The sequence below is a fragment of the Hemiscyllium ocellatum genome, chromosome 4 (assembly GCF_020745735.1).
Source record: "Hemiscyllium ocellatum isolate sHemOce1 chromosome 4, sHemOce1.pat.X.cur, whole genome shotgun sequence".
In the NCBI taxonomy this organism is placed as follows: domain Eukaryota; kingdom Metazoa; phylum Chordata; class Chondrichthyes; order Orectolobiformes; family Hemiscylliidae; genus Hemiscyllium; species Hemiscyllium ocellatum.
In genome coordinates, this window is record NC_083404.1 from 3,779,719 (window position 1) to 3,805,803 (window position 26,085).

The following is a 26,085-nucleotide window of genomic DNA, read 5'->3' on the forward strand; positions in this document are numbered from 1 at the left end:
GGATCCCAGCTGACAGACTCCCAGCTGACAGGATCCCAGCTGACAGGATCCCAGCTGACAGACTTCTAGCTGATGGGATCCTAGCTGACAGACTCCCAGCTGACAGACTCCCAGCTGATGGGGATCCCAGCTGACAGATTCCCAGCTGACAGACTCCCAGCTGACAGGATCCCAGCTGACAGGATCCCAGCTGACAGACTCCCAGCTGATGGGGATCCCAGCTGACAGATTCCCAGCTGACAGATTCCCAGCTGACAGCCTCCCAGCTGACCGGATCCCAGCTGATGGGGATCCCAGCTGATGGGGATCCCAGCTGACAAGATACCAGCTCACAGACTCCCAGCTGATAGACTTCCAGCTGATGGGAATCCCAGCTGACAGATTCCCAGCTGATAGGACCCCAGCTGATGGGATCCCAGCTGACAGTCTCCCAGCTGACAGGATCCCAGCTGACAGATTCCCAACTGACAAATTCCCATCTGACAAATTCCCAGATGACAGATTCCCAGCTGACAGGCTCCCAGCTGACAGACTCCCAGCTGACAGACTCCCAGCAGATGGGAATCCCAGCTGACAGATTCCCAGCTGACCGGATCCCAGCTGATGGGGATCCCAGCTGACAAGATACCAGCTCACAGACTCCCAGCTGACAGACTTCTAGCTGATGGGATCCCAGCTGACAGTCTCCCAGCTGATGGGGATCCCAGCTGACAGACTCCCAGCTGATGGGAATCCCAGCTGACAGACTCCCAGCTGACAGACTCCCAGCTGACAGGATCCCAGCTGACAGACCCCCAGCTGACAGACTCCCAGCTGACAGATTCCCAGCTGACAGGATCCCAGCTGACAGACTCCCAGCTGATGGGGATCCCAGCTGACAGACTCCCAGCTGATAGACTCCCAGCTGACAGGATCCCAGCTGACAGATTCCCAGCTGACAGACTCCCAGCTGACAGATTCCCAGCTGACAGATTCCCAGCTGACAGGATCCCAGCTGATGGGGATCCCAGCTGACAGACTCCCAGCTGATAGACTCCCAGCTGACAGGATCCCAGCTGACAGATTCCCAGCTGACAGATTCCCAGCTGACAGACTCCCAGCTGACAGATTCCCAGCTGACAGATTCCCAGCTGACAGGATCCCAGCTGATGGGGATCCCAGCTGACAGATTCCCAGCTGACAGACTCCCAGCTGACAGATTCCCAGCTGACAGATTCCCAGCTGACAGGATCCCAGCTGATGGGGATCCCAGCTGACAGACTCCCAGCTGATGTGGATCCCAGCTGACAGATTCCCAGCTGACAGACTCCCAGCTGACAGGATCCCAGCTGATGGGGATCCCAGCTGACAGATTCCCAGCTGACAGGATCCCAGCTGACAGATTCCCAGCTGACAGGATCCCAGCTGACAGGATCCCAGCTGACAGACTCCCAGCTGACAGGATCCCAGCTGACAGACTCCCAGCTGACAGACTCCCAGCTGATGGGGATCCCAGATGACAGATTCCCAGCTGACAGGATCCCAGCTGACAGACTCCCAGCAGATGGGAATCCCAGCTGACAGATTCCCAGCTGACCGGATCCCAGCTGATGGGGATCCCAGCTGACAAGATACCAGCTCACAGACTCCCAGCTGACAGACTTCCAGCTGATGGGATCCCAGCTGACAGTCTCCCAGCTGATGGGGATCCCAGCTGACAGACTCCCAGCTGATGGGGATCCCAGCTGACAGACCCCCAGCTGACAGACTCCCAGCTGACAGGATCCCAGCTGACAGACTCCCAGCAGATGGGAATCCCAGCTGACAGATTCCCAGCTGACCGGATCCCAGCTGATGGGGATCCCAGCTGACAAGATACCAGCTCACAGACTCCCAGCTGACAGACTTCCAGCTGATGGGATCCCAGCTGACAGTCTCCCAGCTGATGGGGATCCCAGCTGACAGACTCCCAGCTGATGGGGATCCCAGCTGACAGACCCCCAGCTGACAGACTCCCAGCTGACAGGATCCCAGCTGACAGACTCCCAGCTGATGGGGATCCCAGCTGACAGACTCCCAGCTGACAGGATCCCAGCTGACAGATTCCCAGCTGACAGACTCCCAGCTGATGGGGATCCCAGCTGATGGGGATCCCAGCTGACAGACTCCCAGCTGACAGGATCCCAGCTGACAGACTCCCAGCTGACAGACTCCCAGCTGATGGGGATCCCAGCTGACAGATTCCCAGCTGACAGGATCCCAGCTGATGGGGATCCCAGCTGACAGATTCCCAGCTGACAGGATCCCAGCTGATGGGGATCCCAGCTGACAGACTCCCAGCTGACAGGATCCCAGCTGACAGACTCCCAGCTGACAGGATCCCAGCTGATGGGGATCCCAGCTGACAGATTCCCAGCTGACAGACTCCCAGCTGATGGGGATCCCAGCTGACAGACTCCCAGCTGATGGGGATCCCAGCTGACAGATTCCCAGCTGACAGACTCGAAGCTGATGGGGATCCCAGCTGACAGACTCCCAACTGACAGACTCCAAGCTGATGGGGATCCCAGCTGACAGACTCCCAACTGACAGACTCCCAGCTGATGGGGATCCCAGCTGACAGACTCCCAGCTGACAGACTCCCAACTGACAGACTCCCAGCTGATGGGATCCCAGCTGACAGATTCCCAGCTGACAGACTCCCAGCTGATGGGAATCCCAGCTGACAGTCTCCCAGCTGATGGGAATCCCAGCTGACAGTCTCCCAGCTGATGGGGATCCCAGCTGACAGACCCCCAGCTGACAGACTCCCAGCTGACAGGATCCCAGCTGACAGACTCCCAGCTGATGGGGATCCCAGCTGACAGACTCCCAGCTGACAGGATCCCAGCTGACAGATTCCCAGCTGACAGACTCCCAGCTGATGGGGATCCCAGCTGATGGGGATCCCAGCTGACAGACTCCCAGCTGACAGGATCCCAGCTGACAGACTCCCAGCTGACAGACTCCCAGCTGATGGGGATCCCAGCTGACAGATTCCCAGCTGACAGGATCCCAGCTGATGGGGATCCCAGCTGACAGATTCCCAGCTGACAGGATCCCAGCTGATGGGGATCCCAGCTGACAGACTCCCAGCTGACAGGATCCCAGCTGACAGACTCCCAGCTGACAGGATCCCAGCTGATGGGGATCCCAGCTGACAGATTCCCAGCTGACAGACTCCCAGCTGATGGGGATCCCAGCTGACAGACTCCCAGCTGATGGGGATCCCAGCTGACAGATTCCCAGCTGACAGACTCGAAGCTGATGGGGATCCCAGCTGACAGACTCCCAACTGACAGACTCCAAGCTGATGGGGATCCCAGCTGACAGACTCCCAACTGACAGACTCCCAGCTGATGGGGATCCCAGCTGACAGACTCCCAGCTGACAGACTCCCAACTGACAGACTCCCAGCTGATGGGATCCCAGCTGACAGATTCCCAGCTGACAGACTCCCAGCTGATGGGAATCCCAGCTACAGATTCCCAGCTGACAGGATCCCAGCTGACAGACTCCCAGCTGACAGACTCCCAGCTGACAGGATCCCAGCTGACAGACTCCCAGCTGACAGACTCCCAGCTGATGGGGATCCCAGCTGACAGACTCCCAGCTGATGGGGATCCCAGCTGACAGACTCCCAGCTGACAGACTCCCAACTGACAGACTCCCAGCTGATGGGATCCCAGCTGACAGATTCCCAGCTGACAGACTCCCAGCTGATGGGAATCCCAGCTACAGATTCCCAGCTGACAGGATCCCAGCTGACAGACTCCCAGCTGACAGACTCCCAGCTGACAGGATCCCAGCTGACAGACTCCCAGCTGACAGACTCCCAGCTGATGGGGATCCCAGCTGACAGACTCCCAGCTGATGGGGATCCCAGCTGACAGACTCCCAGCTGACAGACTCCCAGCTGACAGGATCCCAGCTGACCGACTCCCAGCTGACAGGATCCCAGCTGACAGGATCCCAGCTGACAGATTCCCAGCTGACAGATTCCCAGCTGACAGACTCCCAGCTGACAGATTCCCAGCTGATGGGGATCCCAGCGCTGGGTCCTCCCTTTCCCCACCGTGTGCTGGGATTTGGGGAGGAGCTGCCCCGCCCACAGCGCCCTGACGGCTCACGTTGCTGAAAACCGCACCAACTCCATTCAAGTTTGCGGCCGGAGGCAGAGCATCAGCGGAGCCGCCTCGGAGCGGAGCCTCTCCCCCCCCACCCTCCCTCCCCACCCCCGGGACCCCCAGCCCCGTGTGTGAGTGAGTCCCGGAGCCCGGCCCGTGCCCTGTGTATGGCAGCCCCCTCCTCCCTCACCCCCTCACTCCTGCTGGTGCTGCTGCTGCTGTTCTGCCGGAGCCCGGGGGCTCGCTCCCATTGCGGTGCGGGGCTGCGGAGGGTCACCTCCCCCCGACGCCAGCAGCAGCTGAGCCCGGGCTGCAATGGGGTGCTGCACAGGACGCTGTACCTTCACCATCCTCTGCACCTTCCAGCTGGTGAGTACAACAGTAACCAGACCCCAGCCCGTTACACCGCTTACTGTGGGCAGCTGGACCTGGTTACTGTGGGGAATGTACCTGGTTACTGTGGGGAACTGGACCTGGTTACTGTGGGCAGCTGGACCTGGTTACTGTGGGGAACTATACCTGGTTACTGTGGGCAGCTGGACCTGGTTACTGTGGGCAGCTGGACCTGGTTACTGTGGGGAACTGGACCTGGTTACTGTGGGGAACTATACCTGGTTACTGTGGGCAGCTGGACCTGGTTACTGTGGGGAATGTACCTGGTTACTGTGGGCAGCTGGACCTGGTTACTGTGGGCAACTGGACCTGGTTAATGTGGGGAACTGGACCTGGTTACTGTGGGCAGCTGGACCTGGTTACTGTGGGGAACTGTACCTGGTTACCGTGGGGAACTGGACCTGGTTACTGTGGGGAACTATACCTGGTTACTGTGGGGAACTGGACCTGGTTACTGTGGGCAACTGGACCTGGTTAACGTGGGGAACTGTACCTGGTTACTGTGGGGAATGTACCTGGTTACCGTGGGAAATGGACTTGGTTACTGTGGGCAACTGTACCTGGTTAACGTGGGCAACTGGACCTGGTTAATGTGGAGAATGTACCTGGTTAGTGTGGGGATCAGTGCTGGGTTAGTGTGGGGATCAGTGCTGGATCAGTGCTGGGTCAGTGTGGGGATCAGTGCTGGGTCAGTGTGGGGATCGGTGCTGGGTCAGTGTGGGGATCGGTGCTGGGTCAGTGTGGGGATCAGTGCTGGGTCAGTGTGTGGGGATCAGTGCTGGGTTAGTGTGGTGGGGATCAGTGCTGGGTTAGTGTGGTGGGGATCAGTGCTGGGTCAGTGTGGGGATCGGTGCTGGGTCAGTGTGGGGATCGGTGCTGGGTCAGTGTGTGGGGATCGGTGCTGGGTCAGTGTGTGGGGATCGGTGCTGGGTCAGTGTGTGGATCAGTGCTGGGTAAGTGTGTGTGGGGATCAGTGCTGGGTCAGTGTGGGGATCAGTGCTGGGTCAGTGTGGGGATCAGTGCTGGGTCAGTGTGGGGATCGGTGCTGGGTCAGTGTGTGGGGATCGGTGCTGGGTCAGTGTGTGGGGATCGGTGCTGGGTCAGTGTGTGGGGATCAGTGCTGGGTTAGTGTGGTGGGGATCAGTGCTGGGTTAGTGTGGTGGGGATCAGTGCTGGGTTAGTGTGGTGGGGACCAGTGCTGGGTTAGTGTGGTGGGGATCAGTGCTGGGTCAGTGTGTGGGGATCAGTGCTGGGTCAGTGTGTGGGGATCAGTGCTGGGTCAGTGTGTGGGGATCAGTGCTGGGTTAGTGTTAATCTGTGGGGATCTGTGTTAAACACCAATCCCCTGTGGTGGTGATCCCACACTGAAAGGATGAAGTCTGAGAATCCTCGGTGTCAGGGAGCTGTCAGCAGACCGGTGTGTGTATATTACTCTGCCCCAGGGTTTACTGAGCACAGGGCAGCCCCGAGTTTGATGAAATCCCAGGTTGAGGAATTCAGTCCTACCCTGAATGTTCATATCCATCAGCAGTAAACACTGAACTGGGCAGCTGCTCTCTGTGAGAAGCGGATCATCCAAACCCATTTCTCGGGTTGTTTCTGTAATTGTAATGTAGTGTCTCTCCGATCGCTGTGTGTGTAACCGGGGACAGCTTGCTTATTGCCTGAGTGCTCTCTGGTGAGGTCGCTGATGTGGAAGGAGGGCTCCTTCAGTTTGGGATTGTGGTGTATCAGGATGGTTCATTATGGGAGGCCTGGTCATACTCTGGGCTAACTGTCATCGGGGTTCGACATTGTTTGTCGCTATTGAGGAAGGGAGGGGCAAATTGTTGTCCTGACCCCCCTCCTACATCACCCCCACCTCTCCACAAACACACCCAATCTCTCTCTCTCCCTCTTCCGCCACTCTCACACACACTCACACTCATTGACACACTGTCGCTCACACTCTCTCATACACACTTTCTCACTCTCTGTCTCTCCCACACTCTGTGTCTCTCACTCTCCCACACACACACTCCTCTCTCTCACAGTCACACACCACCCCAACATACACCCACCCACAGCAGTATCAGGGAGGCTGAGTCCTCAGTTCCAAGTGAGTGCTGATTTCTTTAACGATGCGGATAGTTCAGAAAGCCGGTGCCGCCCGGAATGAGCTGATCTTTTCAGCACATGATTAATTGCAGGCACTGGTTCAGTCCTTGTGTTTGTCTGTATGTGTGTGTGTGAGAGAGAGTGAGAGTGTGTCAGTGTGAATGAGTGTGTGTGAGTTAGTGAGTGAGAGTGTGTGTCAGTAAGGGCGAGCTTTGGGAATTAACACGGGCGGTTGAATAATGTGGGAGTTAGAGGGATTGCTGCTGGTTTTATTGATTGGATGTTAAGAGGGAGGAAGCATCTGGCTCTCCCTGAATGAGCTGGGAGAGACCAGGCTGCCCCAGGAATACCTGCTGCTCTTAGCTCCAGCACAGACAGCAGCTGCTGCTGCTGCTTTACATAGCCTCCACCTGGGATACTCATACTGTCGTTTCTTTCAGTTTCACCATAGCAACCGGACGCTCAAATTATATTCTATCAGAAAAAGACGGTATCCTTTCCGCTGGAAACTGCTTCCCATCAAAGCGCTGGGAGCGTGAATCCTGCTCCATTTTTTATTCCGTTATTTCAGTGACACAGTATCCCAGTAAATATATTCAGATCTTTGACTGAGAAATGAGCTGTTTTATCGACCAAACTGCCTCAAATCCAGATTATTAATCGATTCTAATCAATGCCCAACATAAGGGTCCAATGCAGTTTTATAAAGAGTGAAGTCAGCCTAGATTCAGATGTGTAATGAAAAGATAGGTCCCTCTTGTTGTAGTGCAGAAGGCCTCACTCTGTCAATGTGATCAAAACATAACATCCATCAGTTCTATAGTATCATCCTTTTTAAAAACAGGTCCCATAGCTAAAAGGTGATCTTTTGTTTATTTCTTTTTCTTTTCCATCAACTCCCTTACAATTTCTCCCATGCTTGCCTGAATTTCCAGTCTCGGGTTGGTGGGTGGGGTGGTCAGGGTGTGTCAGGTAAAGTCACTGTAGGCCCACAGGGCTGTTTGCTCCTTGGAAAGAGATGACTGTTGGTGCTTTAACTGGAGGGTCCTCATGCCTCAGGTGAGGGGAGAGGTTGACGAGGAGATTCCTTAATGATGACCTCAGTCAGTGTATAAACGCTGATAGACAATGTATACATCACCCAAATGACCATTGTTTACATGTGCCATTTAGCCATCTTGGCAAGATCTGAACTGAACTCATGGTGCTACCATCTGATGCCCTCCCCCAGGTTCCAGCAGGGAACCATGATGTGTGCTCTCGAGTAGGAACCCTGGCTCCTATATCTTCTCTCCATCTCAGAAGTACTTTGTAAAGAATTGGTTCCAATTATTATTTAGGGCAAGATTAGCTACTGGAACGCAGCCCAGAGGCGAACCTGATTTTTGTGGTCACAGCATCTGAGTATCTCATTCTATTTTAATACTGATTTCGGAACCTCTGCGTGTTGCGAAAAATGGCAGTGTATTGTTTAATTTCTTTAATTTCCAAACCTAATTTGCAATTTGTATAATTATTCCTGTGGTCTTTCAGAAGTTTTAGTTTTCAGTTACTGTCACTGCCAAGAGCAGCTGGCACTGACAACTGAATAATTGGGGATTTTCATGTAAAAGAGCTGATTTTTAAAAACTTTATGATTGGAGTGTAATCATAGAGTCCTACAGCACAGAGGTCCTTTGGCCAGAGACTTAAGGTGCAACATTTTCACGCAGAGGGTGGAGTGTGTATGGAATGAGCTGCCAGAGGATGTGGTGGAGGCTGGTACAATTACAACATTTAAAAGGCATTTGGATGGGTATATGAATAGGAAGGGTTTGGAGGGATATGGGCCGGGTGCTGGTAGGTGGGGCTAGATTGGGTTGGGATATCTGGTTGGCATGGACGGGTTGGACTGAAGGGTCTGTTTCCATGCGGGCTCACAACTGGTTGAATTATATTGCTAGTAAAACATTTTATTTTGGTACTCACATGTCATTCATTTAAAGAGAGGCTTTACCATCTATTTAGAAACAAATTAATGAATTTTAAATCTGAGTATTATTTCAGCACTTTGATCATTTTTCTTTGTTCCGAGTGCTAATTCCATAATTGGAAAAGTGTCTTTGCAAGAGTTGTTAAAAACATTAAATTACTGTTGTACTAGGAATATGGCCAGCAAGGTGAATATGAACAAGGAACTTTAGTGGGCCATTCTGCTCTCAAATCTGCTCAGGTATTTAATAAGATAATGGCTGATCTGATTGTGAACTCAAAACCACATTCCTGCCTTCCCGATAATCTTTCCCTTCCTTGCTTATCAAGAATCTATCCTCCTCTGCCTGGCTCCAGTGCTGTAGTCTCACTCCTTGGACTTGGAGAGGAAAGTGAAGCTGTTTCTTTTTGTGAGCCAGTTGTAAGGAATGAAATTAGTTTGTGGATTTTCTGGAGAAAAAAATACCAAAGATGCTGGAAATCTGAACTTAAAACAGTAAGTGTTGGAAATACTGAATAGATCTTTGGCGAGATAAATATCCAGGTGGGTGACTTTTCAGAAGGGCTGGGAGATGATCCAGGGATATAACAGGCTGGTTAGTGATGCTAACAGCTTGGGTACATTTCCCACACCAGCTGAGGTTACCATGAATGTTTTGCCTTCTCAAACTCTCCCCTCAGCTGAGGAGTGGTGATCCCCCAGTATAAACCACCCCCCCCCCCCCCCGTGATCTCTCTTAACCCTCTGTAATGAGAGAGCAGCCCTATGGATTGGTAAGACTATGATGAGTTTAGCTTTAATATAGATGTGATAGTTTTAAGTGGATGGAGTTTTACATCAGTCAACAGATTTAAATACCATGAGATAAGGAGGTCTGATTCAGGTTAATGTGACTGCTAATATAAACAAACTGAGTAGATTGGAGTTTGGATTGTATATTGCCAGATATTGATTTGGATTAAACTACACTGTGATAAATTGATTATGAAATAGATTTGATCAGACCTACCTGGAACAGATAAACAAGAAAGTGTTGGTCATAACGCAAAATTTAAAGTACCTTTTATGTAATTTTTCATTTCCATTTTCTGGACCAGTCTCCCAAGAGAATAGATAGATGACCTGTAGTCAAAATCCTGATATACTGTTATATATTTAGAACATAATGTAATAGTTTTGAGTCTGACATGTTCTGGAAACATTAAATACTTGATGAGGTCCAGAACATAGTGACCAAAATGGTATCCAATCATATGGCTTTTAGCCTCAACTCTGGATTTTTTCCCGATAACTACTTTTATTACAACGTTGCAAGTTAATATACTTGAAATATATAGATTTTTAAAAAGCTCAAAGGTAGAAGACAGAAGGTGGTGGTGGAGGGTTGTTTTTCAGACTGGAGGCCTGTGACCAGTGGAGTGCCACAAGGATTGGGCTGGATCCTCTACTTTTCGTCATTTACATAAATGATTTGGATGCGAGCGTAAGAGGTACAGTTAGTAAGTTTGCAGATGACACCAAAATTGGAGGTGTAGTGGACAGTGAAGAGGGTTACCTCAGATTACAACAGGATCTTGACCAAATGGGCCAATGGGCTGAGGAGTGGCAGATAGACTTAAATTTAAATAAATGTGAGATGCTACATTTTAGGAAAGTGAATCTTAGCAGGACTTATACACTTAATGGTAAGGTCCTAGGGAGGGTTGCTGAACAAAGAGACCTTGGAGTGCAGGTTCAAAGCTCCTTGAATAGGAGATATGTGAAGGTAGATAGGATAGTGAAGAAGGTGTTTGGTATGCTTTCCTTTATTGGTCAGAGTATTGAGTACAGGAGTTGGGAGGCCATGTTGCGGCTGTACAGTACATTGATTAGGCCACTGTTGGAATATTGCATGCAATTCTGGTCTCCTTCCTATCAGAAAGATGTTATGAAACTTGAAAGGGTTCAGAAAAGATTTACAAGGATGTTGCCAAGGTTGGAGGATCTGAGCTACAGGGAGAGGCTGAACAGGCTGGGGCTGTTTTCCTTGGAGCACCGGAGGCTGAGGGGTGACCTTATAGAGGTTTATAAGATCATGAGGGGCATGGATAGGGTAAATTGGCAAAGTCTTTTCCCTGGGGTCGGGGAGTCCAGAATGAGAGGGCATAGGTTTAGGGTGAGAGGGGAAAGATATAAAAGAGACCTAAGGGGCAACTTTTTCACACAGAGGATGGTACGTGTATGGAATGAGCTGCCAGAGGATGTGATGGAGTCTAGTACAATTGCAACATTTAAAAGGCATTTGGATGGGTATATGAATAGGAAGGGTTTGGAGGGATATGGGCCGGTGCTGGCAGGTGGGACTAGATTGGGTTGGGATATCTTGTCGGCATGGACTGAAGGGTCTGTTTCTATGCTGTACATCTCTATGACTCTATGAAAAATAAACAATTATATATGAATTGCTTTCTGCATCAGATATAAAGGCACTGGTCAAGGATTGGGGTACTGAGAGAATGAAAGGTAGCATGTTCTCAATCTAAGAATAACTCTTTTCAGCTATTAAAACCTATTAACATATTAATGGATTGATGCATTCAGCGTATTTGGAGACTGAGGAAATGCAAGTTAAACTGAATGACAAGAGGTCATCCTTCAATAAGGCTGCACATTTCAGATCCTAAAATAGTGCACCCTGTATTCATTATTCCTGTTAGATCATTGTGTGAATAGAGTTTTATAGAACTGATTCTTTTGTGGATTCTGGTCATTCATTTAATTGATTAACCTGATGAGATGTGAACTGGAAGTGACATAAAAATCTATCCACTCTTCGATGTAAGCAATTTCTGGCTTTACAACAGCTCAAAAAATGAAAGCATTTCCTTTGAAATACATTGAATACGATATGAAATTTTTTTATTTCTGTGTCATTTCTTGTGGAGAAAGTGAAGAGATTAGTGTGAGAATATTGATGATAGTTTCATAATAGGTTTGTAATGAATTGTGGAGATTTTGCTTTTTAGCCCCGAGCTGTAATAAGAATTTGCAATAGTGTTTTGAATACGGCAAATCAAAGTGTAGGTATTCGTACAGATTATCGTTGAGATTAAAGCTACTTTGTTTTCAATTTTCTTGCCATTATTTAAAAATTAATACAAATTATTCCAGTCAGCTCACCAATCAGTCTGTGGTGTTGCACACAGAAAATAAAATTATTAATTTAGGATTATGATAATGATAGAATATTATTTTGTGGTCATGGTGCAATGACAGTCACTTGATGTGTAGTTTTTATAACACGGCTACGACTGGGGAGATAGAAGTGGGAGTAGGCCATCAGCCCCTTGAGTCTGTTCTGCCATTCGATCATGGCTGATGTTTCTCCTGTTTTTCCTCATAGCCCTTGATCCCCCTTATTAATCAAGAACCTATCTCTCTCTGTCCTAAATGCACTCAATGACTTGACCTCCACAGCCTTCTACATAATGTGTTCCCCATCCTCTGGCTGAAGACATTCCTCCTCATCTCAATTCTCCACGTATGGAGTCAGCTATTACGAGGGGGCAGAGCTTTAAATTAAGGGGTGGTAGGTATAGGACAGATGTTAGGGGTAGATTCTTTACTCAGCGAGTCGTGAGTTCATGGAATGCCCTGCCAGTAGCAGTGGTGGACTCTCCCTCTTTATGGGCATTTAAACAGGCATTGGATAGACATATGGAGGAAAGTGGGCTAGTGTAGGTTAGGTGGGCTTGGATTGGCGCAACATCGAGGGCCGAAGGGCTTGTACTGCGCTGTATTTTTCTATGTTTTATGTTGTATGTAAAGTGTTGCCTCTTCACTCTGAGGCTGTGCCCTTAGGTCCTTGTGTCTCTTAATAGTGGAAACATCTTCTCCACATCACTCTCACAAGGCCTCTCGGTATTCTGTAAGTTTCAATCAGATCCCCTCTCCTCCTACTGAACTCCGCTGAGTACAGACCCAGAGTCCTCACTCTCTCCTCATATTGGACAAACCCTTCATACCTGGGATCATTCTTGTGAATCTCCTCTGGTTACCCTCCAATGCCAGCACATCCTTTCGTAGATAGGGGACTCAAACTGCTCACAATATTCCAAATGTGGTCTGACTAGAGCCTTAAAAATGTGTTGCTGGAAAAGCACAGCAGGTCAGGCAGCATCCAAGGAGCAGGAGAATCAACGTTTCGGGCATAAGCCCTTCTTCAGGAATGAGGAGGGTGTGCCCTCTTTTGACTAGAGCCTTATACTGTCTCAGCAGTACATGTCTGCTCTTCTATTCTAGTGCTTTTGAAATGAATGCTAATATTACATTTTTAAAAAATCTGAAAGAATTGTGGATGCTGTAAATCAGAACCAAAAACAGAAAGTGCTGGGAAAGCTCAGCAAGTCTGGCAGCATCTGTGAAGGGAAATCAGAGTTAACGTTTTGATTCCACTGACCCAGAGTTCTGAGGAAGGGTCTCCAGACCTGAAACGTTAATGTTAACATTGCATCTGTCTTCCCAACTGCCAATGGAACATGCATTCAAGTCTTCAGAAAATCCTCAACTAGGCCTCCCAAGACCCTTTGTACTTCAGATTTCCAAAGTCTTTCCCCATTTAGAAAATACTCTATACCTCTATTCTTCCTACAAAGTGCATAACCTCATCCTTTCCCACATTGTATTCCATCTCCCATTTCTTTGCCCACTCTCCCAGCCTATCCAAGCCCTTTTGCAGCCTACCTGCTTCCTCAAAACTACCCGCCCCTCCACTTACCTTTGTGTCATTTGTAAACTTAGCAACAATGGCCTTGGTTTCTTCATGCAGATTCTTAATGTACAACGTGAATAGTTGTGGTCCCAACACTGACCCCTGCTGAATTCCACTAGTTATGTGCTGCCATCCTGAAAAAGACCCCTTTATCCCCACTTTCTGTCTTCTGTCAGTCAGCCAATTCTCTATCTGTCCCAGAGCTGTGCACACTATTACAGGTGCAGTCTCACTAGCGTTCTATACATTTAGAGCCGGCACCTTTGCCCCTGTACTCAGCCCCTCGTGTGACGAAGGCTAACATTCCATTTGTTTACTGAACTGCTTGCTGCCCCTGCACGCTAGTTTTCAATAATTTATAAACGAATTAAATTGTGTCCCTTTGGATATAGGCACTTTCCAAACTCTCACTGTTTAGGAAATAATCTGCATCTGTGTTCTGCCAACCAAAGTGGATAACCTCACACGTACCCATCTGCCATGTTTTTAGTCATTCACCCACCCTTGTCAATTTTACCTCGAAGAAGCCTCTTTGTGCTCTCTTACTACATACATTCCCACCTCGTTTTATATCACCTGCAAATTTGGAAATATTACCATCGGGGTCCTGACATCCAAATCATTGAAATAGATTGTGAAAAGCTGGGGCTAAACACTTATCCCTACCCTAGTCTGCCCAACCTGAGAACGACTCAGTAACTCCTTCTGTCTGCTCTCTGCTAGTTTGTTACCTCCAGCCTCACGTGCTTTCATTTTGTTAATGAATTTCCTGTGTGGGACATTCTGAAGATCCAAATACACTACGTCTACTGATTTCTACTTGGAAACGCTTCTGGTAACATCCTGCAAAAGCTCTGTCAAATTTCTCAGATGTGATTTCATCTTCAGAAATCCATGTTGACTTTGTCCAATGTTGATTCGAACATGCTCTGTAATACTTGAATAATTTGCCTTTGGGAATAAATGTTGTCTGTTGAGAATTAATGCTTGCTACAACTCTTCCGTATAAATATACATTTTATTATAGAGAACGAGTGAGAGTTTTTATATTAGAGTCAGTGCTAGGTGATAGAAAGTAAATGTACAGTATCTATCACAATCTTGATAACTAGATTAGACTCCCTATAGTATGGAAACAGGCCCTTCAGCCCAAAAAGTCCACACTGACCCTCCGAAGAGTAACCCATCCAGACCCTTTCCACTACCCTATATTTACCCCTGACTAATGCACCTAACACTATGGGCAATGTAGCATGACCAGTTCACCTGACCTGCACATCTTTGGATTGTGGGAGGAAACTGGAGCATCCAGAGGAAACCCATGGAGACACAAAGAGAATCTACAAACTCCAGACAGATCGTCATTCGAGGCCGGAATCAAACCTGGGTCCTTGGTGCTGTGAGGCAATAGTGCTAACCGTTGAGCCACCGTGCCACCCAAAAAAATTGTATCTTGTTGTCACTCTAGATACAATATTTTCACATTATGTTCTCTATTCCTTTCCCTTTCTCTTCTGAATGTCTGACATGGTTGTGTTCCACACACGTGACTCTTGTCCAGTTCTTTGTATAAATTGTTACTCATGTGTGGACCTAGACATAGGTAGCAGTCTGCAAATTGACCAGGAATCATCATAACCAAACTAAATCCTCTCCTCACCCAATTCCACACTTGTACTTTCCAATATGAGTAACTGGATAATTGTCAAGAACAGATCTCCCCCCTTTCTTCAGAGCACTAGATTATTTCCAACATTATGTTACCATCTCTGAAGGATGTTTCTGGGAATAGAAGGTTTGAGTTATAAAGAAGGGTTGGGACTTTATAACTGGAACATAGGGGGTTGAGGAATGATCTTGTAGAAGTTTATAAAATCATGAGGAGTGTGGATGAAGTGAATAACAGGGGTCTTTTTCCTAAGGTGAGGGAGTCAAAACCAGGGGGCATATTTTTAAGGTAAGAGGATAAAGATTTTAAAAAGACAGGAGGGTCAATCTTTTTGCCCACAGAGTGGTCTGTGTGGGAAATGAGCTGCCAGAGGAACTGGTGGATGCGGGCACAGGTACAGCATTTAAAAGACATTTGGATAAGTACAAGAGTAGGAAAGGTTTAGAGAGTTATGGGCCAAATGCAGACAAAAGGGACTAGTTTAGTTTGGGAACATGATTGGTGTAGACTAATTGAATGGAAGGGTCTGTTTCCGTGCTGTATGACTTGATGACTTGATGACTGTGTACCGTGCACCATTCCAAAGAAGATAACAAAAAATCATCTGCTGGTTTTCTGACCAAAATTCAACCCTGAGTTAACATCTTTAAAAAAGGCAGATCATGGGGGTCCCCAATTTACAAACATCTGACTTACAAGCACAATCCCAAACAGGGTTTTAACTTTAAAAACCCAATGTATGAACATTTCCTGTATTTACAAACTTCCTCTGCTTTAGATTATTCTGAATTATCTTCCAAAGTGTGTACAAAATGACAGAATGGGACCTGTTCACAACTCCATGTCTGCTAGAATTTTATCACCATCTTGTGTCTGGAATCTTGCTATGTGTGAGTTAGTTGCTATGTTCCTCTATAGTGTCCACAATGGCTAGTTTTGAGTAAAGTACTTAATTGTCTGTCAGGTGCCTTGGAATGTCCTGAGGGTTGTGAAAAATATTTTATGTATATATTCAAATTTCTTCTCAACAGTCCGTGTTCTGGCCTGAGATAAGGGCTGCCTGACACCATCCCAGTCTGTATGTTTCAGTTCCACACTTGCAATTTGCTAATTTTGCATATCAATCCACAAAAAAGTGCCAAGCTGAAAGCAAATTGTCTTGCTCCATCAGTCAGTTCTTCAGGATTGTTATGGCCCTGTCATTCACAGAAGTTATTTTACAGTAACTTCAAAAGCTTTGGATATTTTAACAGTTCCAAAAATTTTCATCCCATCTTTATGACTCTCTGAGCCAGAAAAGATTTGCAAGGATGTTGCCAGGGTTGGAGGATTTGAGCTTCAGGGAGAAGCTGAACAGTCTGGGGCTGTTTTCCCTGGAGCATTGGAATCTGAGGGACGACCTTATAGAGGTTTATAAAATCATGGATAGGGTAAACAGACGAGGTCTTTTCCCCAGAATAGGGGAGTCCAAAACTAGAGGGCAAAGGTTTAAGGTGTGATGGGAAAAATTTAAAAGGGACCTGAGAGGCAAATTTTTCACACAGAGGGTGGTGCATATGTGGAATGAGCTGCCAAAGGAAGTGGTGGACGCTGGTACAATTACAGCATTTATAAGGCAGCTAGATGGGTATATGAATAGGAAGGGTTTAGAGGGATATGGGCCAAGTGCTGGCAAATGGGACTAGATTAATTTAGGATATCTGGTCGGCATGGACACATTGGACTGAAGTGACTGTTTCCATGATGTACATCTCGATGGCTCTGTCACATGAATTACTACTCCTTCTGGAAGGAACAGTTGATAAAATTCAGGAGGTGCAATGGGAAAGGGATAAGGTGGGGAGGGTGGCAGAGGATAGTGCAGGGTTTGAGGACATGTAGTTGATGTAGCTCTAGGGGTTATTGGGCTTAGAGTAAATATTATTCATCTTCTACCACCATAAATGGAGAGAGCAGTCAAGGAAGAAAAGGGAAGAGCTGGAGAAGAGCCATGGAAAAGAAAGTTGGAAATGGGAAGCAAAATGTTTCCGTTCAGAGTGAGAGCGCAATATGGCAATGAAACAGGCATCAATGGCACCAGAAAGAGAGTAGTGTGAGAACTGTCAAGTAGGACTGGAATAAACAATGTTAAATATTTCCATGAAGAAAATAGACTTAGGATGCATTTGATATCCAAATCATCACCTTTTATTTGAAGAAAGTGATTTGGATTAAAGGAGGTGCGAAATTGTTTGATCAGACACGTTCAGTCAGGTGAAGGAAGGCAGTGCTTGAAGGAACTTGCTTGGCCTCCATCCAGTGAAGTAGCAGGAAGCCCTCAGACTGTCCTGGGGAAGCTGGAAGTGTACAAAAGGTTCAATGGTTACAGTGAAGAAATCAAAGTGACCTGTAACGGGTGGGGAAGCACAAGCCACTGGAGGAGTTTAGGTTAGAGAATGTTCTGGAAACAGTGGGTTGATATTTGGAGATGGTGTTATGGTTCAGGAGGAGAGAGTGACACCCCGATAACCAGTCTGTGCTGCTTAAGATCATTAAGTATCAACCACAATGAGTTTCATCACGAAGCAAAAGCTGGCAGAAACAACACTGACCAGGACCATTTAATCATGTTTACTGCTTAGTTATAAAAATAGACCAACTACATTAGATGGTTTATGAGCTGAATGTTGGGTTGTTATTTGATATATCTATTTTTGGGAGACTTTTGGAATGAGTTGTCCACTTGATAGATGTGCTTGCAATTTGATCATCCTAAAGTTCATTGTTACTCTTTTCTATTAAGTACTTAGACGGCCCAATGAAAAAAATATTTTATGAGGAAAGGCTGAGGGACTTGAGGCTGTTTTTGTTTGAGAGAGAGGTGAGAAGTGACTTAATTGAGACATAATAAGATAATCCGAGGGTTAGATAGGGTGGACAGTGAGAGCCTGAGGGGACATAGCTTTAAATTGAGGGGTGGTAGATATAGGACAGATGTCAGAGATAGGTTCTTTACTCAGAGTAGTAGGGACTTAGACAGAAGTAACCTGCAACAGAAGTAGATTCACCAACTTTACGGACATTTAAATAGTCATTGGATAGATATATGGATGAGAATGGAATAGCGTCGGTTTGATGGGCTTCAGATTGGATCCACAGGTCGGCACAACATCGAGGTCCGAAAGGGTCTGTACTGCGCTGCAATGTTCTATGTTCTGTGTTGACATAGTTTGATGATAATATTGGAATTATTCCATTTACTGAAAGTTTATAGTTACGTTTTCAACTCAGATTATTTGATATTGTATCTTATTTCCTTGTAAAGTGTTTAATGACTATACGATCTGATAGCATAGAATATAGCATAGAACAGTTTAAAGAAAAGAACTACAATCAAAAGTAAAGACTTGCACTGTGTTTCCAAACAAAGGCTGTCCTTAGTTCAGTTTAGTTCACGACTTAACTTTAGTCATATGCTGAGGCCATGGCATATGGTAATGACGGACAAGATATAAACAAAGGTTATCTTCTCTTCCAAGCAGCCATTACATTTGTATGCCGACAATAGTGATAGAAAGTGATTATTTCTAAATGATGAACATTTGGAGTGTAAGTGGTGCCCTCGTTTGGCCTTTGCCTTTTGGAGGCTGAGAATCTGCCTCTGGGATTATTCAATTCCTCAAAAGACAAGCATAATCAAAGGCAGCTAATATGAAGAAAGAATTAAACAAGGGAGTCTGCTAAGCTAGCACCCTTTAGCTCGAAAGCGTCATGGTTCATATTGTCCAGATGGGGGTTTTCTCAAGGGAAGAGTCTTTCTTTCACGTAGCGGATCAAGTCTAAGCTTAAAGTGTGTGTGTGACAGGAGGCTCAGATTGTATTATTATCATATGAACAGCACACACGTATCGTTAGTAAAGCAGCATCTAAAACGTTATACAAAATATATTTTGTTTATGGAAAACATTATTCCCTTTTTGCATTTTTATTAATGGCATTTGGAAAGCCAACCTTATCTTCTTTGTCATTGTATGATAAACCTACTTACAGCACAAGAACTCTGATGCAGATCAGAGAAATCTGAATGCAGCTGACTAAGCCAGGACTCTCTGTGCTCAGTGTCCCAGAGTCTCAGTGTAAAAGATGGACAAACACTATTAAGATAACCATTCAAAGGAAAGATGTTTTCTTTTCACATCATACTTGGGGAACAGTATTTGTAAAAGTGTGAGTTTAGTTTTATTTCTTCCTCATTAAACATTTGTAAATCTTAATCCCTTCATTCCAGTAAATTGCATTATTTCCTTCATTTACAAAAATAAAGGTTAACAAAATTTCAAAATAAAACATACCAGATATTTAATGCACAACAAGGATGTGTTTGATTTGATTACTAATTATGCCCAAGAAATTGTGGAAAACAGGGCCCTCCCTTTATAAATAAGGTGCACTATGTAAACTAGAGCAGGGATATTAACCTTAAATTGTTCATAGAACATAGAACAATACAGTGCAGAACAGGCCCTTCAGCCCTCGATGTTGCGCCAAGCTGTGAACTATCCTCAGCTCATCCTCCTACACTATCCCATCATCATCCCTGTGCTTATCCAAGGATTGTTTAAATCACCCTAATGTGGCTGAGTTAACTACATTGGCAGGTAGGGCATTCCACGCCCTTACCACTCTCTGAGTAAAAAAGCTGCCTCTGACATCTGTCTTAAATCTATCACCCCTCAGTTTGTAGTTATGCCCCATCGTACAAGCTGATATCATCATCCTAGGAAAAAGACGTTCACTGTCTACCCTATCTAATCCTCTGATCATCTTGTATGTCTGTATCAAATTCCCTCTTAGCCTTCTTCTTTCCAATGAGAACTGACCCAAGTCTCTCATTGTTGTTCCATTGTTGTTTGGATAATAATGTATTGGCACTACCTTCTGCACATTTGGCACATATACTGCCTTGTGTAGTACTGAGCTGTATAGATCAGGAAACTCCCAGATTCAATTTTCTAATTTGTATTGATTGAGTTAATCTTTGTTTAGATTCTAATTTTCAGGAATAACGTTAGCGAGTATTACAGGCATTACTTGCAGGTGACTCCTGGCTTATGTTGCATATGTGTGGACATAGAATAAAGTCTGGACTGGATTTTACCAAGGTGCCCTCATCCCATGGTTGAGTTTATTGACAGTCTGTGTCCCCCTTCACGTCAAAAGAACAGCCATTTCAAGGAAGGGACTGGAGAGCTCCTGACACTTGTTGAGCCACAGCCAACCAAGATTCAACGCCTTCTGGGGAAAAGCCAAACAGGCCAAAAAACAGGCAAAAGTAAATGACAATAACAATTATGGATGGCATAACTAGAATCATAGATTCCCTACCATGTGGAAGCAGGCCATTCAGCCAACACTGACCCTCCAAAGAGCATCCAGCTGAGCCCCACCCCCCCCTCACTATCCCTGTAACCCTGCATTTCCCATGGCCAATCCACCTAGCCTGCCCACCTATGAGTGATGGGAGGAAACCAGAGCACCTGGAGGAAACCCACACAGACACAGGGAGAATGTGCAAACTCCACACAGTCACCCGAGGCAGGAATCAAAACCGGGTCCCTGGGGCTGTGAGGCAGTGCTAACCACTCAACCACTGTGTTAAATGCTCCCCCTCATCCAGACAGGTCCATTCCCTCTGGTCTTGGTGGTCTTGCTTAGTTGACCCTACCATTTTCTCACTGGTCCTCCAATCACAAGCTGCTTCTCCCTGTCATTTACGGGTGACCAACTCAATACAAGCCAATCAGCATTGAATGCCAGTGAGAACCAGTCTGTCCTACAGGAGCAGTTCACCGCACATTCTGTCCATCTACTTACAGCAGCAATTTATCTCCCATTGTTTGTTTTGGTGTTTGAATCAGGTGTTTTGGGGACACCCGTGGGTGTAGTCAGTTATTTTGAGTCTTGATAGTAAAGAATCCGGTCAGTTTGGCTGTTTTGTCCTGGATGGCAGTGAGCATCTGAGTGTCCTTTAGATCATATTCATTCAAGCAAGTGGAGGGCATTTCATCACATTCCTGATTTATGTCACCAGGCAGGAACAATTTAATTATTATCTTTTAAATTCTAATCTGGGATCATACATAAGAATTTAAGAATAACAAAAAACTAAGAATAGAAGTAGGAAATTCAAATGCTTGCCACAGAATTCCTAACCCCTGCCTACTCTTGTAGCCACAGTGTTTATGTTAATGGCCTCACTGCTTTATTTCCCTAAAAACCCCATCAGAACTTTCCACTTGAACCTTTCATTCCTCTGATTTTAGCCTTTTGTGTGAGTACCATTTTACCTCATCATCAGCATGTGTGCCTTCAATCCCTTTGCACTTTCCCTGACGAGTGCCTCTCAATCCCACTCTCCTCTCAAAGGTCCATTCTTTGAACAAACCTCTGTTTGCTCCGTATTCCAAATTTCTTGGAAGACTATTGTATCTTAAAGGCGCTATATGATTGCAAGTTGCTGTCGTCGTTACCTCTGACTGTGCAGCCTTGATTCTGAGAGGAGGATAAGTCAGGCTGGAACTATTTAATTGAAAACTTTGAAATCTTCTTTGAAATAATCTGGGATCATTTCTAAGAACATGAGAAAGGTATAAGATCCAGGAGCAGGAGTAGGCCCTTCCACCCCTCGAGCCTGTGCTGCTGTTCAATACCGTAGTGGCTGATCTCATCTCAGCCTCACCTCCACGTTTCTCTTCATAGATGCTGCCAGACCTGCTGAGCTTTGCCAGCAACTTCTGTTTTTTGTCTCAACTCCGCTTTCCTTCCCGCTCTCCATAATCCTTCAACCCATTTTGGGTGGCACGGTGGCTCAGTGGTTAGCACTGCTGCCTCACAGCGCCAGGGACCTGGGTTCAATTCCCGACTCAGGCGACTGACTGTGTGGAGTTTGCACGTTCTCCCCGTGTCTGCGTGGGTTTCCTCCGGGTGTTCCGGTTTCCTCCCACAGTCCAAAGATGTGCGGGTCGGGTGAATTGGCCATGCTAAATTGCCCATAGTGTTAGGTAAGGGGTATGGGTGGGTTGCGCTTCGGCGGGTCGGTGTGGACTTGTTGGGCCGAAGGGCCTGTTTCCACACTGTAAGTAATCTAATCTAATCTAAATTGTCCATAGTGTTCAGGGCATTGGGCGGGCGTAAATATAGGGTCAGGGTAGGTTACTCTTCGGAGGGTTGGTGTGGACTTGTTGGGCTGACGGGCCTGTTTCCATACTGTTGGGAATCTATTCTAATTACTAGTTGAAAACCTGCCTATTTGCACTTTAAATTTACTCAATGTCCCAGCAGAATTCCACAGGTTCACGACTCATGACAGGAGTATTTTCTCCTCATCTCTGATTGCCTTGTGTTATTGTACAGAGGGGTTGTTGGATATTGGGGTAAGCCAGTACCTTTATTCTGTCCTCTTCGAATTAAGCTGGCACATCTCTGACCCATTCCTTGTGTTTCTCCCATAATTTCAATCATTTTACCTTTATTGAGCCTCAACTAAGATGGAGCAAATTCTGTCAAAACTTTTGTTAAGATTCAAAGGTCCTCCAAAGAAAAAATCAATTTTCTTAAACCTATAGACAATAGGTGCAGGAGTAGGACATTCTGCCCTTCGAACCAGCACCACCATTCATTATGATCATGGCTGATCATCCTCAATCAGTATCCTGTTCCTGCCTTATCCCCATAACCCTTGACTCCACTATCCTTAAGAGCTCAATCCAACTCTTTCTTGAAAGTACCCAGAGAATTGGCATCCACTGCCCTCTGGGGCAGAGCATTCCATACACCCACCACTCTATGGGTGAAGAAGTTTCTCCCCATCTCTGTTCTAAATGGCCTAACCCTTATTTTTAAGCTATGTCCTTTGGTTCGGGACTCACCCATCAGTGGAAACATGTTTCCTGCGTCCCGAGTGTCCAATCCTTTAATAATCTTGTACGTCTTTACAAGCCCAGTTGCTCCAATCTTTCAACGTAAGACCATTGGGAACTAAGGATGAAAGTGCTTTCCGAAACCTTTGGCCTGGTTTCAATTATCGGATTATACAAGTCCGCCATTACAGATGCAAACCACAGCCTGGATGTTATTCCCAGATTTTAGAATAGTGCAGCCCTTTATTTCAGGCACAGGAGTGTGCAATACATCATACTTGTTTTAGTGAACTTGACCTAAAAGAATCGTGGTCCTTTTTATTTTCTTCTCCATCAATTGTCCCTGTGGAATAGCACCTGAGTTTTACTGAGCAAGTACCTAAAGAGCAGTGAACTTGCTTAAGTATAAAATAGGAAACAGGGTCCATTGGAGAACATGTTGTGGTGCTGCCATGCTCGGTTTGTTGATGTATAGGTGTAAAGATCGATTTGCCCTGAGAGATCTCCCAGTGTTAAAAAAAAATAGAGAATGATGAATGTTATGAAAAATAAACTACCTTAATGACATGAAAACGTACAATTCACTGGAGGCAACAGTGTCTGGGAGTCAGCTAGGCAAATTCATAACAAAAAAAACAGGTCAGTTCCTGCTGCAGTTGCTTTCCCATATTCGTACACACCAAAAAGATATTTTTAAAGGAGCATTTGTGCCATTAGATTAATTAATATTATGATCTCACTATGACAATCTACTAATGTTTCTGTGTGTGTGTGTGTGTGTGTGTGTGTGTGTGTGTGTGTATGTGTATTACTGGACAGATTTTCTGCTTTATTCCTGTCTTTGATGATATGTAGACATTCTTCCAGGATATTTTGCCTTCGATATCTATTCTGACACTGGTCATATTCCTGTGGAGATATCTCTCAAAATACTGAGAGAAAAAATAAACAACTCCAAGACCCAACTTGGACCATCACCCTCTCTGATTATCCTGCTCAGAATCAAGTCTTTCTAAACCTCTGATCCTGTGAAAGTCAAACAGGGCAGAGCTGTGAGGAAACAAAAAACAGAAATAAGACTGAATTATTAATGTTTTCATGACTGGGTTGTTAAAACTCAGTTAGTTCTCAAAGCATTCTGGAATAGGTCAAATATTCCTGTTGACTCATAGAATCCTTGCAGGCTATTCAGCCCATCAGGTCCTCACCGAGCCCCTGAAGAGCATCCCATTCAGATCCACCACCCCCACCCTATGACCGTATTTCCATAGTTAGGCAACTAACCTACACATCCCTGCACACGAGCCAATCCACCTAAACTTCACATCCCTGGACACTATGGGGCAATTTAGCATGGCCAATCCACCTGCACATCTTTGGATTATGGGAGGAAACCAGAGCACCCGGAGGAAACCCAGGCAGACACAGGGAGAACATACAAACTCCACACAGTCGCCCAAGGGTGAGATTGAACCCAGATTCCTGGTGCTTGTGCTAATCACTGAGCCACCATTCTGCCAAGGTAAATATGTCTCATGGGAATCCCTAACTTATGACTGTGCAAATTGGAAAATATTCGTTAAGGAAGGTACCAGGAAAGACTTTGTTGGGAATGTTTGGAGGTGAAGTTGAAACATTGGAAGAAGCTCACAAATATTTAAATAGCCCATCTCCCCAACTCTTCAAAAAGCACCTGCCCTTCATGTGTCAGGGCCTGTAGATAGCACATTGGACTTAATCTGACAACTCAGAACCCTTTGAACTGGAGTGAAAACAAGCCATTCTCAATCTCAAAGGTTTGCCTAAAGAACTTTGATATTGTGTGTTGCTTGTGAGATGCACAGTTGTATTAGCATCTGATGCTTAGCTATTCTTACCCTTCAGGTGAACCCAGGCAGCACGTTACCCAGTGATAGGTTTCAATCCAGAGATAGCTAAAAGATTATTTGATTTGAAAGATTTATACATTAAACATAAATCTCATTTGAAAAGTTTTTTAGGTTATAATTTATAAAACCCAATGAACTTTCAGCAATGAATATGTGCTGTATTTGTCTTAAGACAAAAATAAATGCAGATGGTGCATTCTTTATAACATCATCAACAAACTAACAATGGTTGGAAATGTAGGTGACTATGAATATTTTGCTGCATTCTGTAACAGATTGTTAGATTAATCTCCAAATACATTTAACTCGATGTAATTCATTCTAAACAGCAGCAAGTTTGTGGGTGGCACGGTGGCACAGTGGTTAGCACTGCTGCCTCACAGCGCCAGAGACCCGGGTTCACTTCCGCCCTCAGGCGACTGACTGTGTGGAGTTTGCACGTTCTCCCCGTGTCTGCGTGGGTTTCCTCCGGGTGCTCCGGTTTCCTCCCACAGTCCAAAGATGTGCAGGTCAGGTGAAAATTGCCCGTAGTGTTAGGCAAGGGGCAAATGTAGGGTATGGGTGGGTTTCGCTTCGGCGGGTCAGTGTGGGGCCGAAGGGCCTGTTTCCACACTGTAAGTAATCTAATCTAATCACAAAGTTCAGATAAATGCATTCATATTAGATTAGATTAGATTAGATTACTTACTTCGGCCCAACATGTTCAAAATATGAGGAAATAGTATCAACCCGTCATGATATCTTGTTTCTTGGGAAGTTTCCTAAGATCAAAAGTCCATGAAATGCAGCTGGCGTGTTTCTGGAGCAAAGTGCATTAAATGTTGGGTGTCCTTCCAACTGGCCCCAAGCTGGTCTCTGCAATACGAAAGGCCCACTAACTCACTCACCCTTAAGCCTACTTTGGACCTAACATGGTCCGTTATTGTCCACTGCTCTAAGGGTTGGACTGTGACAGGGGCTTCATTGGGTTTTACTGAAATGGATTTTATTTTAGAGGAGGCAGGAAGGGTGGGGTGGAACTTCATTAGGAAATTCCCTGTATGTATCAAAAAACCCATTCCCCAATAAGACGTGAGCCCCCTTTGTTCCTGCTCACCTCTGTCTCAAAAACCGCCCTCACTTTGCTCCCCTTCCAACGATATTAAATCTCTTTCATTAAAAGGCCTGGGTCTGGACACGAGTAATGGTCTTTGGGGATCTCCATGAAGTTCTGACATCACTCATTACAGAGTTCTGACACTATTGAGATTGCCTGGAGCTGCTTTACAATCA

General features: G+C 46.1%; 1 protein-coding gene across 2 annotated transcripts in view; it reads left to right on the forward strand.

Annotated features, from left to right (window-relative positions):
• Positions 1-4,237: 4,237 nt before the first annotated feature.
• The window catches only part of LOC132815267 (sodium/potassium-transporting ATPase subunit beta-1-interacting protein 3-like), a 450,311-nt gene continuing 428,463 nt past the window's right edge, over positions 4,238-26,085 (forward strand). For both annotated transcript variants that reach the window (XM_060824089.1, XM_060824087.1), the window contains exon 1: positions 4,238-4,514. In XM_060824089.1, the coding sequence (XP_060680072.1) occupies positions 4,461-4,514 (54 nt within the window). In that variant the 5' untranslated portion in view covers positions 4,238-4,460. The remainder of the gene's footprint in view (positions 4,515-26,085) is intronic.